The sequence below is a fragment of the Peromyscus leucopus genome, chromosome 6 (assembly GCF_004664715.2).
Source record: "Peromyscus leucopus breed LL Stock chromosome 6, UCI_PerLeu_2.1, whole genome shotgun sequence".
In the NCBI taxonomy this organism is placed as follows: Eukaryota; Metazoa; Chordata; class Mammalia; order Rodentia; family Cricetidae; genus Peromyscus; species Peromyscus leucopus.
This window is the reverse complement of record NC_051068.1, coordinates 10,486,701-10,499,211: the sequence shown is the minus strand read 5'-3', so window position 1 is coordinate 10,499,211 and position 12,511 is coordinate 10,486,701. Positions and strand designations below refer to the sequence as shown.

The following is a 12,511-nucleotide window of genomic DNA, read 5'->3' as shown; positions in this document are numbered from 1 at the left end:
ACAATCAAACCAAAACATCTTGCAAGTTTCTCTTTATTAAATCATTTCCTTTGTGAGGAACTATGTTTATTATCTTTGGGTTATTTTTATTTGACTATATATTTAACTTTATTATAAGAATATCTTCAAAAAATGCTATTTCTCTGAATTACAAACATAAAAATTTTCCAAAATACTCTATTTGGAAAAATAGATGCAATGTGTCACAGATGACTTAAAGGTTAGAGATACAGCTCACCATCTAAGTAAGCACTTGTCTTAATATATGCACACCCTAGAATAAACAGATGGGCCTCACCAAACCAGAACCAACCAGAATCTTAGTCTTCAGCTTTTAGTCTCTAGAGTTGTGATAAAACAAATTTCTGTTGCTTATGCCCCCCTGAGTCAACCAGCCTGAGCTAATGCAGTCTGCTTATTAAAACAAAAGTAAGAAATATGCTGAACATTGGCCATACAACACAACTTTGTGAAACACCATCAGGTTTTCAACTGTACTAGGAAAGCGTAGCTTTGAAAACTCTAAGCGAACCTTGCCCTCTTGGGTAATCTAAGCAAGCCTGTATACCACATATTTCAAACTTCTCAGTAAATGGTTTCACTGCCGCCAGTGAAACAAACTTTAAGCAACACTAAATTGTGATTAGGAAGGCTGTAGATGATGTCATGCAAGAAGAACACTCAAAGAGTAAATATAAAAGGCTCTAAGGATGAGAAAGGAGACACCCAAATACAAAGAACAGTGTACATGAAGAACAGTGTGATGAGAGAGGAGGAGAGTTACAAACCAGTCATGGCTGGCGCAGAAGTGAGCATGGTCAAGAAACACACTCTTTCCACACAACTGAGCAGGTGGAAAGGCAGTTTATTGGAGCAAGAAGCATAAAGAGAGGAGCTGAGGAGAGACAGGAGCAGTAGAGGCATCACGGAGTCGCTCTCTTAGAACAAGTCAAGAGGCTGTAAAGGAAAGTATTCACGCATGATCTGACACGTAGTAGGCACTCAATAACTGTTTGCCAAATCAGAATTTCCTCATTCATATTTACTTTTAGGAAGTCCAAGAGACATGCTTTCTTTTTTCACCTCTTTCCTCAGTTCATCATTTTTAAGAAACGTGAAGCAGCCTCAGAGAGGTCGTGGTAGTTAGAATACAATCACAGGTTAATCTGATTAAAAGGAGAATGAACTACAATTAAAGATGTATATGCCGCGGGGACAATTCAAATGAGCACACAGGAGAGGACAAAACGCTGGGGGAAAGAGCCTGAGCTCATGTCAAGTGGATTTGGTATTAAGCAGAGAGAGTCAAGGACTCAGCTCCACCACCAAGGATAGCGTTTGCCAAAGCCATGACGAGCCTTCTCAACAGCCTTGGTCGTTACATCTCTGGAGTACACAACTCACACTCTAAATTGTGGGGAAGGCAAGCAAGATGGCGCATCAGGCGAAGGGGCTGGCTGCAAGCTTGCCAGCCTGAGTTTGATTCCCATGAACGACATGTTAGAAGAGAGCTGACTCCCACAAGTCGTCCTCTGACTTCCACATGTGTGTGCTGGCACTCAGGAGTATGTGTGTGCATGCATGCATGCACGCACAAACACATAAATGCAAAAAATTTTAAGAAAGCAAATATTAAAATGACAAAGAATACTATATGCCTGGCCATCAGCTGGATTCTAAAAAGGACATAAACTGAGTGGGTGATCTTCAGTCAGAAAGCCATGAGCTATTTTGCAAAGTCATCTTGAATTCTAGGCAATCAAAACAGCTGTGCAGCTGCATTTTAGCATAACAAAGGAAATAATTTTATATTGCTTAAGGTAAATATTTGCTTGTGTGCATGCTGAAGACATTTTCCTCCAAGGAGAAAAATACAATTACTTTTAAATGCAGAAGTCTCCCCAGGTCCATACCCAATCCATATGCTTTGTGTCTAAAAAGGTTCCACCTTGTACTTTCCAACCCTGTAATTGCAAACTGATTTCACAGTTAAGCTCAGTGTATTCCTAGACTTCTGGAGAACCCTGACCAGGACTCTACTCACATAACTCTGAAAATTTCGTAATGAAAGTTCAATGAGTTAATTATTATTAGACTGTTTAGAGCCATTATTTTAAGGTGAACTATAATTATATAAAATTTACACACATTTGCCTTAAAATCTATTCAGACTCACATATCCATTAATGCTATGGTGATCTTTAAAAATCTCTTATTGATACATGTGTCTAAAAGTAATTTACTAAAGCACAGCCGTCCCAAGGTTATGGTCAGCGACAAAACCTCAGAAAGCATGCTCACTTGTAATCATGCTCGATCCTTAACTTTTGGTGTTTCAGAATTTGAATTGGGGCTGTTTTCATTGTGGAATTTTGAATAAGTTTTACAAGGGGACATATATAAGGCAAGAGGACAAAAAGCTGGAATTACATCCTGCAGGCACTGTAGATTCATTTCTATTTAAAAGCTAACCCAATATTCTATTAATGATCATAAATATTAAGGGAACATACCAAAATAAATCCTGTTTATCTGATTTCCATCCAGCTGAAATTCTGTGAAGGAAGAGTTCCCTCACATCTCCACAACTGTTGACCTATGCAGAAGTCACCTACAAGTTTTTCTGCTGCAGACCGGATTTTCCAGAAATTATGATGTTATGATTTAGTCACATCACTTTTTTAAGCTATAAAAATAAGCCAGACTTGATAGCGTAAGCCTGTAATCCCAGCATCCACTAGGGAGGTCAAATCGGGAGGAGTGAGAGTTCCAAGATATCCTGGTCAATAAAAACCTCTATCTCAAGCAATAGGGATGGAACTACAAAATTAAATATAAAGTATATGTGTGCACACCCACAGACATACAGTGCATTGGTACAAAATGATAACTGTAGAACTGCACATTGCCTGTCCTTATTGAAATAAAATTAAGGTAGATACTGTAATTAATGACATCAATTGTTGGATGCTTCCTGATGGGTTCTATGCAATGTACAGCTGAAACTAGTGATTAATTTTATAATCACTTAGCACTCTTATTTTAATATATGAATTATTCATTATATCAATTTAAATATAAAGAATCATCACAGATTTCAGTGATGACTACTGTGCACACTTTGAAGAAGCATATAGAATTTAAAAATGGTCTTCTTTTATTAAAAAGAGGTAAAGTATATAAGAGGAGGATAGAGGTAAATGAAAATATAGAAGTAAAGTAAAACCAAATTGACCTACAGCTACAAAATGGAGAAAACATATGCTTTACTCCAATTCTTCCAGACTTCTCTGCCTCCTAAAAGATCACATACAGCATACATGTCTATGAGCGAGCTTGTCTGCTAATGCTGCGTGCTCTTTAAGATGGCCAGATCCAATTTTCTGAATGATAACTCAGAAACCACAACCTCTTTTTTTCATCTTTTTAAATTGATATGCTGCCTCTACCATTCTTCAGTTGAGATCCCTTTTATCATTCTATCACTTTAAGCAACACATCACTTTATCAAGCAATGAGATTGTAAGAGAGTTTATTCTTAAACATCACCTTGAAAACATGCTCCCACAAATGGAATATCTTCATGGCCACACACATAATTAATCTCTTCTTTACAGTCCTGAATGCATATGTGTGCTAACTCAAAAGACATTCTTACCTCCCATCCGTAACTGGAATCTTTCAGGTCCGACCTCTGCTCTCCCATGTACGGCCCAAACCTTTCACCTATTTCAATCTTCCTTTTGGTCCATATTCCAAGTCCTGCTCCAGGCATAGTTGACTCTCGAAGTTCAAATTCATCAGGAATAGGGATGTCATCAGGGATGTAGATGGGGACTTTGTAAGGAGAGCCCTCCTTGGGAGTGAATGACTCACTGGAGGTGGCCGGAGAGCATGGCTCTTGGATGTGGAGAGAGGGAGCATTGGCTATCCCATCTGCATCAGCATCTGGCATTTCTTCCAAAGGTATTTCAGGGTAGTTGCCATAAGCACACTCATTACCTGCAAATAAATAAGAACTTCATGAATTTCTACTAATAAACCAAGACAAATTCCACAGGGGTAGAGACTGTAGTAAGTTGTTCACTGCAAGCTAAACAGAGAAGGCCATTGTTAAAATGTGTCCCATTAAGAATCTCTATTATTCACAGGGGAGGAGTGGTTGATTATGGCTTCTGGTTTATCTGGGATAAAGTAATAAATCAAGTATGTTAATCCTCAACTGTTAATACTTGCATAGGCCAGCCCCACCCATCACTCACATGCAGATCACCCAGTAGCTTATTTATTGGTCTGAATAAAATAGAGATAGAAGTACGTAGACAACTACTCCCCAAACCATCCTAAATATACCATATCAGAGAGCTGAATCAATCAATCTGTGGAACCTTAAATTAACGCAACAGGATATCAAGGACTCCAAAGGCTGCCATGTGTAAAAAGGCTTAAATCTGTGTAGCCTGATTATTGATGGTAATATTAGTTTGTGTTTGTTCTTCCCATTAGTTTTTTGTTTTATTTTTTTCCTTCCTGTTTCAAACAAATCACCAAGTCCTTGGTATTTCCTTGCTTCCATAGCTTATTCTACAGAAACTCAAAAGTACTAAAAGCTAAAATCATTTTTTAAATTATGTAGATTTGGGGGGCTGGTCAGCTTGCTCAATGGCTAAGAGTACTTGTTGTTCTTGCAGAGGACTGGGGTTTGGTTCCCAGCACCTATGCAGTAATCCATTATAACCACTTGTAATTACAGTTCCAGGAAATCTGATGCCCTCTTCTGGCCTCCATAGGCATCAGACAAGCACATGGTGCACATACACACGTGCAGACAAACATTCACATACATAAAACAAAAATAACAAATCTTCAGAGTAAAAAGATAGGAGGGTACTCTGGGTATACCCAAAAAGAGAAAAAGAATTCTCCAGACTATCAAGTGAGAGGGATTCGACTGCCTCTGCATAGAAAATCCCAGAGAGGCTGCAAGAATTTGGAAGTGATCACAGAGGCGTTAGAGACATAACAGCACAACCCTGCACCAAAATCCTTGAGTATGCCATGAGACTCTGAGGTCAACATGGAATATATGTGGGGACTTTGGGGCCTAAGTAGGGGAATGGAAAGAATAATGGCTAAATAGAATTTCCTACCAGCTAAAGGGAATTGCCATAGTCTTAAGCAAATAGGCATGTATTTCTTTCTACTAGGGTTATGAACTGAAGGTCATCTCTCATCGGTTTGACTCATAAGAGCTTCAAGGACAGAAGAAAGAAAAAAAGGGCTGAAATGATGATGCTGACTCTGGTCAGAAGCACCAGAAGGTAGATTGGGTGGCTTGTGATTGTCATAGCATTTCTAGCACAGCCTGGGTCATCATGAGTTATTTGTGATAGGGAAGAACTCTAGTCTCAGATTAGTGACCATTACTCTCCTACCAAGCCTGCAGTTGTATGTGTTATTAAAGCCTTCTAAGATGGGTTATTAAACTACAAGATAGAAGACACATTCTATCCCCAATTTCTTCCCTGATTCATTACAGGAATGCACACTATTCATGAACTGTTCATCGAGAATTGGGTCCTGCCTCTCACAGTTTCAGAAAACACAAAGTGATAATCCATGCAAAGCTAACTTTTAATGAAGGGTTAGATTTTGATTCAAACATCGAGAGAATATCATTTGTACCAACCATGTGACAGAAGTACGGAGTGCAAGCTTTTGTTTGTTACATAGTTCTCAGCATGCAAGTTCATTATCATTCAAGTTCAGCATGTCTGAAAATGTAAACATTGTCACCTGCTCTCCAGTCAAGCACCTTGTCCATTCCCTCAGTTCAATTAGGAATTTTATCTTTCCCCTAATTATCCACATGAGATAAAAAGTAACACAGAGCTTGCTCTTCTTTTCTTATAATATATTCTTCCTCAAAATTCATTAATTTCGTCTGATTCTTTCAATTTACTTTGCACACCTGAATTTCCTAACAGTGCTTGAGCTCCATTGGTCTCTAGACTAACCAGTCTCTTGACTGTAGCCCTCAATACTGAATTCATCTTCCGGGCACACCTTCTTTCCTGCTCAGCAGACTCCATTGGCTCCCAGAACCTCAAGCTAAAGAAGAAACTCTTTGTTTGAAAAAAAATCTCTCTCTCTCTCTCTCTCTCTCTCTCTCTCTCTCTCTCTCTCTCTCTCTCTCTCTTTTTAAGTATACCTCTAATTCTCAATACTCAACAGGAATGCTTAGACTGCAAACTGATCTTTGCTTTCTAAACTTGGCAAGGAGTTCTTCCATCCTGGTTATCCACTTCTACCTTCTGGTCTAACCAACTACCAGTCTTGCTTCCAGGTCAAATTCCAGGTGAGTTCCAAAGTATCCGTGAGCATCTCAGTCAACACAAGCATTTCCTTCCTCGTTAAGCTTACAGCATTTACCTCCCAGTTCTGCAACCAAATAACATGCATTGCACTTATGAGTTAATATGTCGCCTGTTTTATCTCCAACAAGGAAATAGACCCTAGGAAAGGTAGGTGTTAGAATTCTCACTTCACAAGAATTCTCCAAGTCATCTGCACATAGCTGTTTAATGAATCCTCGTTAAATAAACTATTAACCTTGCATATAATTTTACTGACCTATTATACCTATTATGCCAAATCAATGTTTTCCTACTAAAATTGGAAAATATTTTGATCCTAACAACCTTAAAGAAATAAAGTGGGACACAGTAAATTACTAGACTTTTCATTCATATCTAGCATCAAAATAAACTATTTTAATAACATCCGAAGAGATATCACCAGGATACAAATGTGCTTGAAAATTCCATCTAATTCTATGCTTCATCAAAATATTTATTGACAGTTTAAATGCAGAAAAAGCATACAGAAACCATTTCCACACTAGACATGGTAACACAGGCCTGTGTTCCAGCTCCTTGGAGGACTGGAGGCAGGATGATTCTGTAAGGTCAGTAGTTTGAAACAAACTTAGGCTATAGTTACCATGTCTCAGAAAATGAATGAATGAATGAATGAATGAATTAATGAATAAAATTAAAAGCAATGCCATCTCTCCAGAAGTGTAGCATTCAACTGCCCTAAATGGAAAGCTATGATAGAAATCCTCAAAGGGGGTTATTGTTCATTGTGAGGATTCTATTTCCTTTGAGGAATCCTACAAAATGAAGAACATTATGGAATTTATAAACTTCCCCATCTAAGAAGTAGAAAATAAAAAGGCGCCTAAATAAATAGAATAATGTTCTTCCAGTAATTCTCTCTGAAAGGCCAGGAAAATTTCCTCTGTTTCCTCCCTGAGTTAATCAATCCTACTGTCAAGTTCAGCAAAGGAGTCTCAGATCCTAGAGAAAGATTGAGACAATCATGTCTGTGCTTTGCCACTGTCATAGCGAGTCCCATCGTCTCCCTGTTACCCACAAACTCTGCAGGTGCAGAGCCTAAGCAAGGGTGCCGAGTCCCAGCTCCAGCAAGATGTGCATGTGCCCTGCTGGCTCCACATGAGAATTAGAACTTAAACCCAAATACAACCCTGCTAGCAATGACAAAATAACATTTTGATTAAGCCTAAAGAACAACTTACAGCAATCAAGCAAGTGTGGGAAAAGATTCAGTTCTAGTTACCCACATGCAGGCTTTATCATAGACGAAAGCCTAGGCAATTTGTCTTCCAGCTAGCATCATTTGAATTAAATATAAAAAGGGCTGGGATGACAAAAATGGAAATTATAAAACTGCTGACTTTTACCTATCAAAACATACAATCATATTTTAATACAATCTAGTATTTATAAAGTTTTCAGCATGAATGCAGTTTATCACACCATGTTGAATATTTGCATAAGTGAAAATAAACTAACATCTTTATGGACATTACTCAATAACTCTTCAAAAAGCTACTAAAACATTCCATCTAAATGAAAAACAACCTCCATTATTCTATCTCCATTAAATCTCTGTTATTGGGGGGAAATTGGTATATCTATTCCCTGGGCTATAGCTGTCGTCAATTAAAGATTTCCTGGATATTGCTCTGACAGATTGAGCACATTTACAATAGGTAAGTATCAGGTAGGGAGTGTGACATACATCAGTGGGCCCATAAAGATAAATAACCCTTGTAACTTCTTGGAGCTGAGCTGCCTCCAACTGTAATTTGCTTCATGAATCCTTTGTAATGTCATTAACCCAGTGAGGACAGAGAGAAAAGCTTGTTGTTGGATTGGAGGCAAATGATCTGGGAAATACTACTAGAAATCAACCCCTTCACTTCAAATTTTAAGTATTCTAATGTCTTTGGAGAAAAAGCAACAACCCATACTTCAGTTAGATTCTACGTATTTCTGTGGCTCTTTGAATAACTATCCAGGTTTCAAGCTGGGAAGAGTTTTATTTAGAAAAAAATTCAAGGGGGAAGTTGAAAGGGTAATACCAATAATAATAATAGCTCCATTGCTATATCCATACTTTCCAGTTTTGACACAATCCGGTGGGGAAAAGTGACGAGAAAAAAGACTTTTCATCATTCAAATGTGAAATCTGATAGTAAAATGTACTAAGTTGGATGTCTACAGTTAGCAACTGTTCACACCCTGTCTTGTCTTTCATTCATAGGCCACTTGCTTTTTAGTTTCCTTAAAGATATGTCTAGAAGTTTGTTTCACCCAAAGTATTGGCTCTTGAGTTTATTGTTCAGCTTTTTCATTTGATAGTTTATTGTGAACAGTTTCTCTTTTTTCCAATAAACTTACATGTAATTGCTACATATACTTCCATTAAAAGAATCCATAGTAAGTGAACTGTTTCTGTAGTATTCATGTTGCTATGGGGATTTTTTTTTTTTGGTAGCAAAGTATCAGCAAAATAAATACCCTTTATATAAATATTTTTATTCACCCATTTCAATTTCCTTAGATGGGATCCCTATTTAAAACTAAATAAAACCTAGTGAGTATTGGCAGTTTCTTTTCCAAATGCATTTATCAATTCATACTCCTGCCAACAATACTCACAGGTACTACTATGTTCTGGTTTTCATTTTGATCAGTTGTTTCTTTAATTTATACTTTAGTGATTACTAAGACTAAATATTTTATCAGTCATTCATTACAAATTAGCATTGTTTTCTCTATTTTTTAAATGAACTTCAAATCTGTCTTATTAACGATAGACAAATTAGCCATTTGATGTGATTTTATTCATTTTCCCACTAGTTTCCATTTGATATGGTAAAATAACTTTTTAACTCTAGTGGAACTAAGTTCACCTTGTCTTTGTGTTTTTCTATTTTCTTAGAAAGTCTTCACCTATGCTGACATGGGTGGGGTGTCCCCTCATATTTTCTTTGAGTTTCATAGTTGCTTTTCTCCCAGCCTTGGATTACTAGTGATTTACTACTGAGTGAAAAGCAGAGGAAAAATGATTTCATTTATTGGAGCGCCTGTGAACGGCAGGCTAGGAAAAAAAAAAAAAAGCCATTTCACTCATAATTCTTTGGCCCTTATTTGCAAGGCTGGCCTAAAATGCTTTCTCTTTTGTGGGATTTATATAACTCACCATTTGTTTCCTTTGGCCTCTCTGCTGAGTCTAACTGAAAATCTCTGGGCAGATGCCATTCAAACTCTGGAGTTTCAGCCCATTCATAGCATTTGTTGTCCTCACTGATGGTAGCGGAAATATTTCTCCTTTCTGCTTATCACATCAGTTCATTGATAGAAAATGTTCAGCAACTAATGACAATATTCATGCTAATATTTAGAGCACATAGCTCTAGTTTAGCTAAAAAGTGGAGTGATCAAGCAAAAAATCATGTTGACTTGGCTGTACAAACTTGCCCATAATATGCATCTCCATGTGCATTTGCTAGTGTCTGAGTGGGTGTGTGTGTGTGTGTGTGTGTGTGTGTGTGTGTGTGTGTGTGTGTCAGTGTGTGTGTGTAAGTCAGTGTGTGTGTATGTATGTGTGTGATTGTGTGTGTATCTGTTGTGTGCGTGCACGTGTGCATGCATGCATGTGTGTGGGGGGGGGACTGTTTAGCAGCTCCCTAATCTTAAAAATAGGCTGAGACAGAAACAAGGTTTGAGATCTCAGGCAGACTGGCTGAGATCATAGCTGCATGGAACAGCCGCCAAGAGAAGCCCAACTAGGGAATTGAACAGATTAGGTAACTCAGAAATTTAGACATTTCCCCCCATTATGTTCCTCATTGCAGTTTTGTAATAAAAACATGAGCAAACTTCAAAGGAAGCTCTGTAGTAAAGGTTAATTGCTACTAAAGAAGAGGGTGGGCCCAAGCGCCGGTACTTTGTGCCCAACTCACAGGCAGACAGGAAGGATTACACGTGGCTGAGTGCAGAGGATGTGAGCCCAGCTTCAGGAGAGGAGGCTTGGCCAAACCTCAGAACCCCACCAGGGACCTCCAAAGAAGACGTGAGCATATGGACACCAGTCTATGAGTCCGTGCATGCTGACCAGTGGCCAGGGGAGGGAGAAGGAAGAGTTCAGTTTCCTTTCCAAATTAAAACAGGACATTCTCTTTTTCCCTCCTCAGGACAATTCCAGAGTGGTGACAGAGGCACATTTATGAGAAAGCTGGACCTCAGGGGCCAGCTCATCTCCACCAGCAACAGAGCCATTGAAAACATGCTGGCTTTGGGGGGAAGGGAGGAGCCCAAGTAATACCACATGCATGAACGGAGCAAAGGAGGAGGCAATGAGCTGGTCATTGAAACACTCTATGAAAATGTCCCCCCAAATGAAATATAACATCCCGATTAAACGAGGAAAGGAAACTATAAAAGTGAGGAAAATAGATTTCCAAAAAGCTGACAAACGAGCTGCAAAGGATTCTACTAGAATCTAGCAGCACAGGATCCAAAACAGAGGTGTCTCCTAGAGGTCACCGTCCAGAGAGGTCACCAGCGAACAGTCTTCAAAGCACCTTGGTCCCAGAAAAGGGTGACAAGAAAACACTCTTCAGTGGCATGATTAGACTCTGGTCCCTAGTTATAGCATCTGAGTCTCTATGGTGTATTTGTGACACAGCCTGCCAACGTGGCTTGCCATGCAGGGTTTTCTTAATGGTCTTCCAAGATCCTTTGTGCTCTCGGTGTTCCTGATAGCCTCCTTGTTGTGACCTATTTCATCTCTTCCCAGTAGGCCTTGCTACCCCACACTAGTCCCTAAAAGCACTTCATCAGTCTGCTGTCAGAAAGATCCAGAAAGAAAGAGGGTTGGGAGAGGCAGCAGAGGAGATGGCCGAGAACACCAGAGGGACTGAAAACAAAGGACTAACAGAGAGCAAATATATATATTTCTCATATTACGGCATAGTTCTTGCCTTTCCTGTGGCTTGTAAATCTGGTTAAGAGTTTTCCCACCATCCTAGGAATTCCACAGACACTTCACTGAGCAATATAGTCTGAGAATTAAATGGGTACTCCTATTATGAGATGGGCTTAGCTGCTTCCAGAAGCTTCTCTTCAGAAATGGTGCTGAGCATTTTTCAAATGGTTATGGAAAGAAATTGCTAGAAAATTCATAGTTGAGGTATAAGTAACGCCTTTGGGCATCTATTTACAGACTCCAAGATAACCAAAATAGAGACACTAAAGGTCTGTGGGTAATGCCCTGAGAGAAAGCATGACCAGGTTAATGTTTGGCATAGTCTGTAGTTAGGGAGCCTAGTGACCAGTTCAGACTGGAAGACCAGGTAGGACCAGGTTCAGTACATGCCAATGTTCCTTCCACAGTACAGTCACTCTTTTAGCAATACAAATTTTTAAGAGATTTTTGGTGACCTCTGACCTGATAGCTTTTTTCATAAGCCTTTTATATCCCCAAAGTGACTTTCCTTCAGATTCATTTAAAGTAAAGTAGAAATACCCCGTATTTACATCATAACCTACTGGCAGATTACTTCTTAGGCATCTACACTAAGCAGAGTACAACCTTTCAGTATGCAAGCCCTATCTACAGCAATTATTTGCCAGCATATCTAAAAGAAGGCAGGCATTTCCTGCTGCACACAAATGGGACACTCTTATCTAAATCACTGTTTAAACAGGTATTTAAGAAAACACTATCAGAGGAGGAATGTACTGATGACGGAACACATTGGTTTAGGGCTGGACACGATGGTTTAGGACTAGCCATTGTCAAGAAAGGAAGTATATCAGCATGAGGAAAGTATAGAGAATATTTCACAACTCCCCAGGGGCCAAGATGGAGGACCATAAAGCTTGGGAAAGCAGGAGTGAAAGAGGCAGTCGCCTAGAGGTCTCCAACTGGCAACACCTCTGAACTCTGGAGCCACCTGGAAGGAAAAGCTGGGGAGCCACAGCACACTGTAGACCCCGTTTCTAATCCCATTCAACAAGCATGTTGGGCAAGTTCATGTCCAGGTCCGTTCTATTCAAGCAATAATGAAAACCGGAAAATGCTCAAAGCTTGGCATGCCAAAAACTTAGAAAATGTGTTTCCTAGAAAGACACTT

At 39.1% G+C, this 12,511-nt stretch overlaps 1 protein-coding gene across 7 annotated transcripts in view; it reads right to left on the bottom strand.

Moving 5' to 3' along the window:
- Positions 1–12,511, bottom strand: part of Mecom (MDS1 and EVI1 complex locus) — a 558,637-nt gene that overhangs the window by 276,205 nt on the left and 269,921 nt on the right. For all 7 annotated transcript variants that reach the window (XM_028872628.2, XM_028872624.2, XM_028872626.2 and 4 more), the window contains exon 2: positions 3,659–4,002. In XM_028872628.2, coding sequence (XP_028728461.1) covers positions 3,659–4,002 — 344 coding nt within the window. The remainder of the gene's footprint in view (positions 1–3,658; positions 4,003–12,511) is intronic.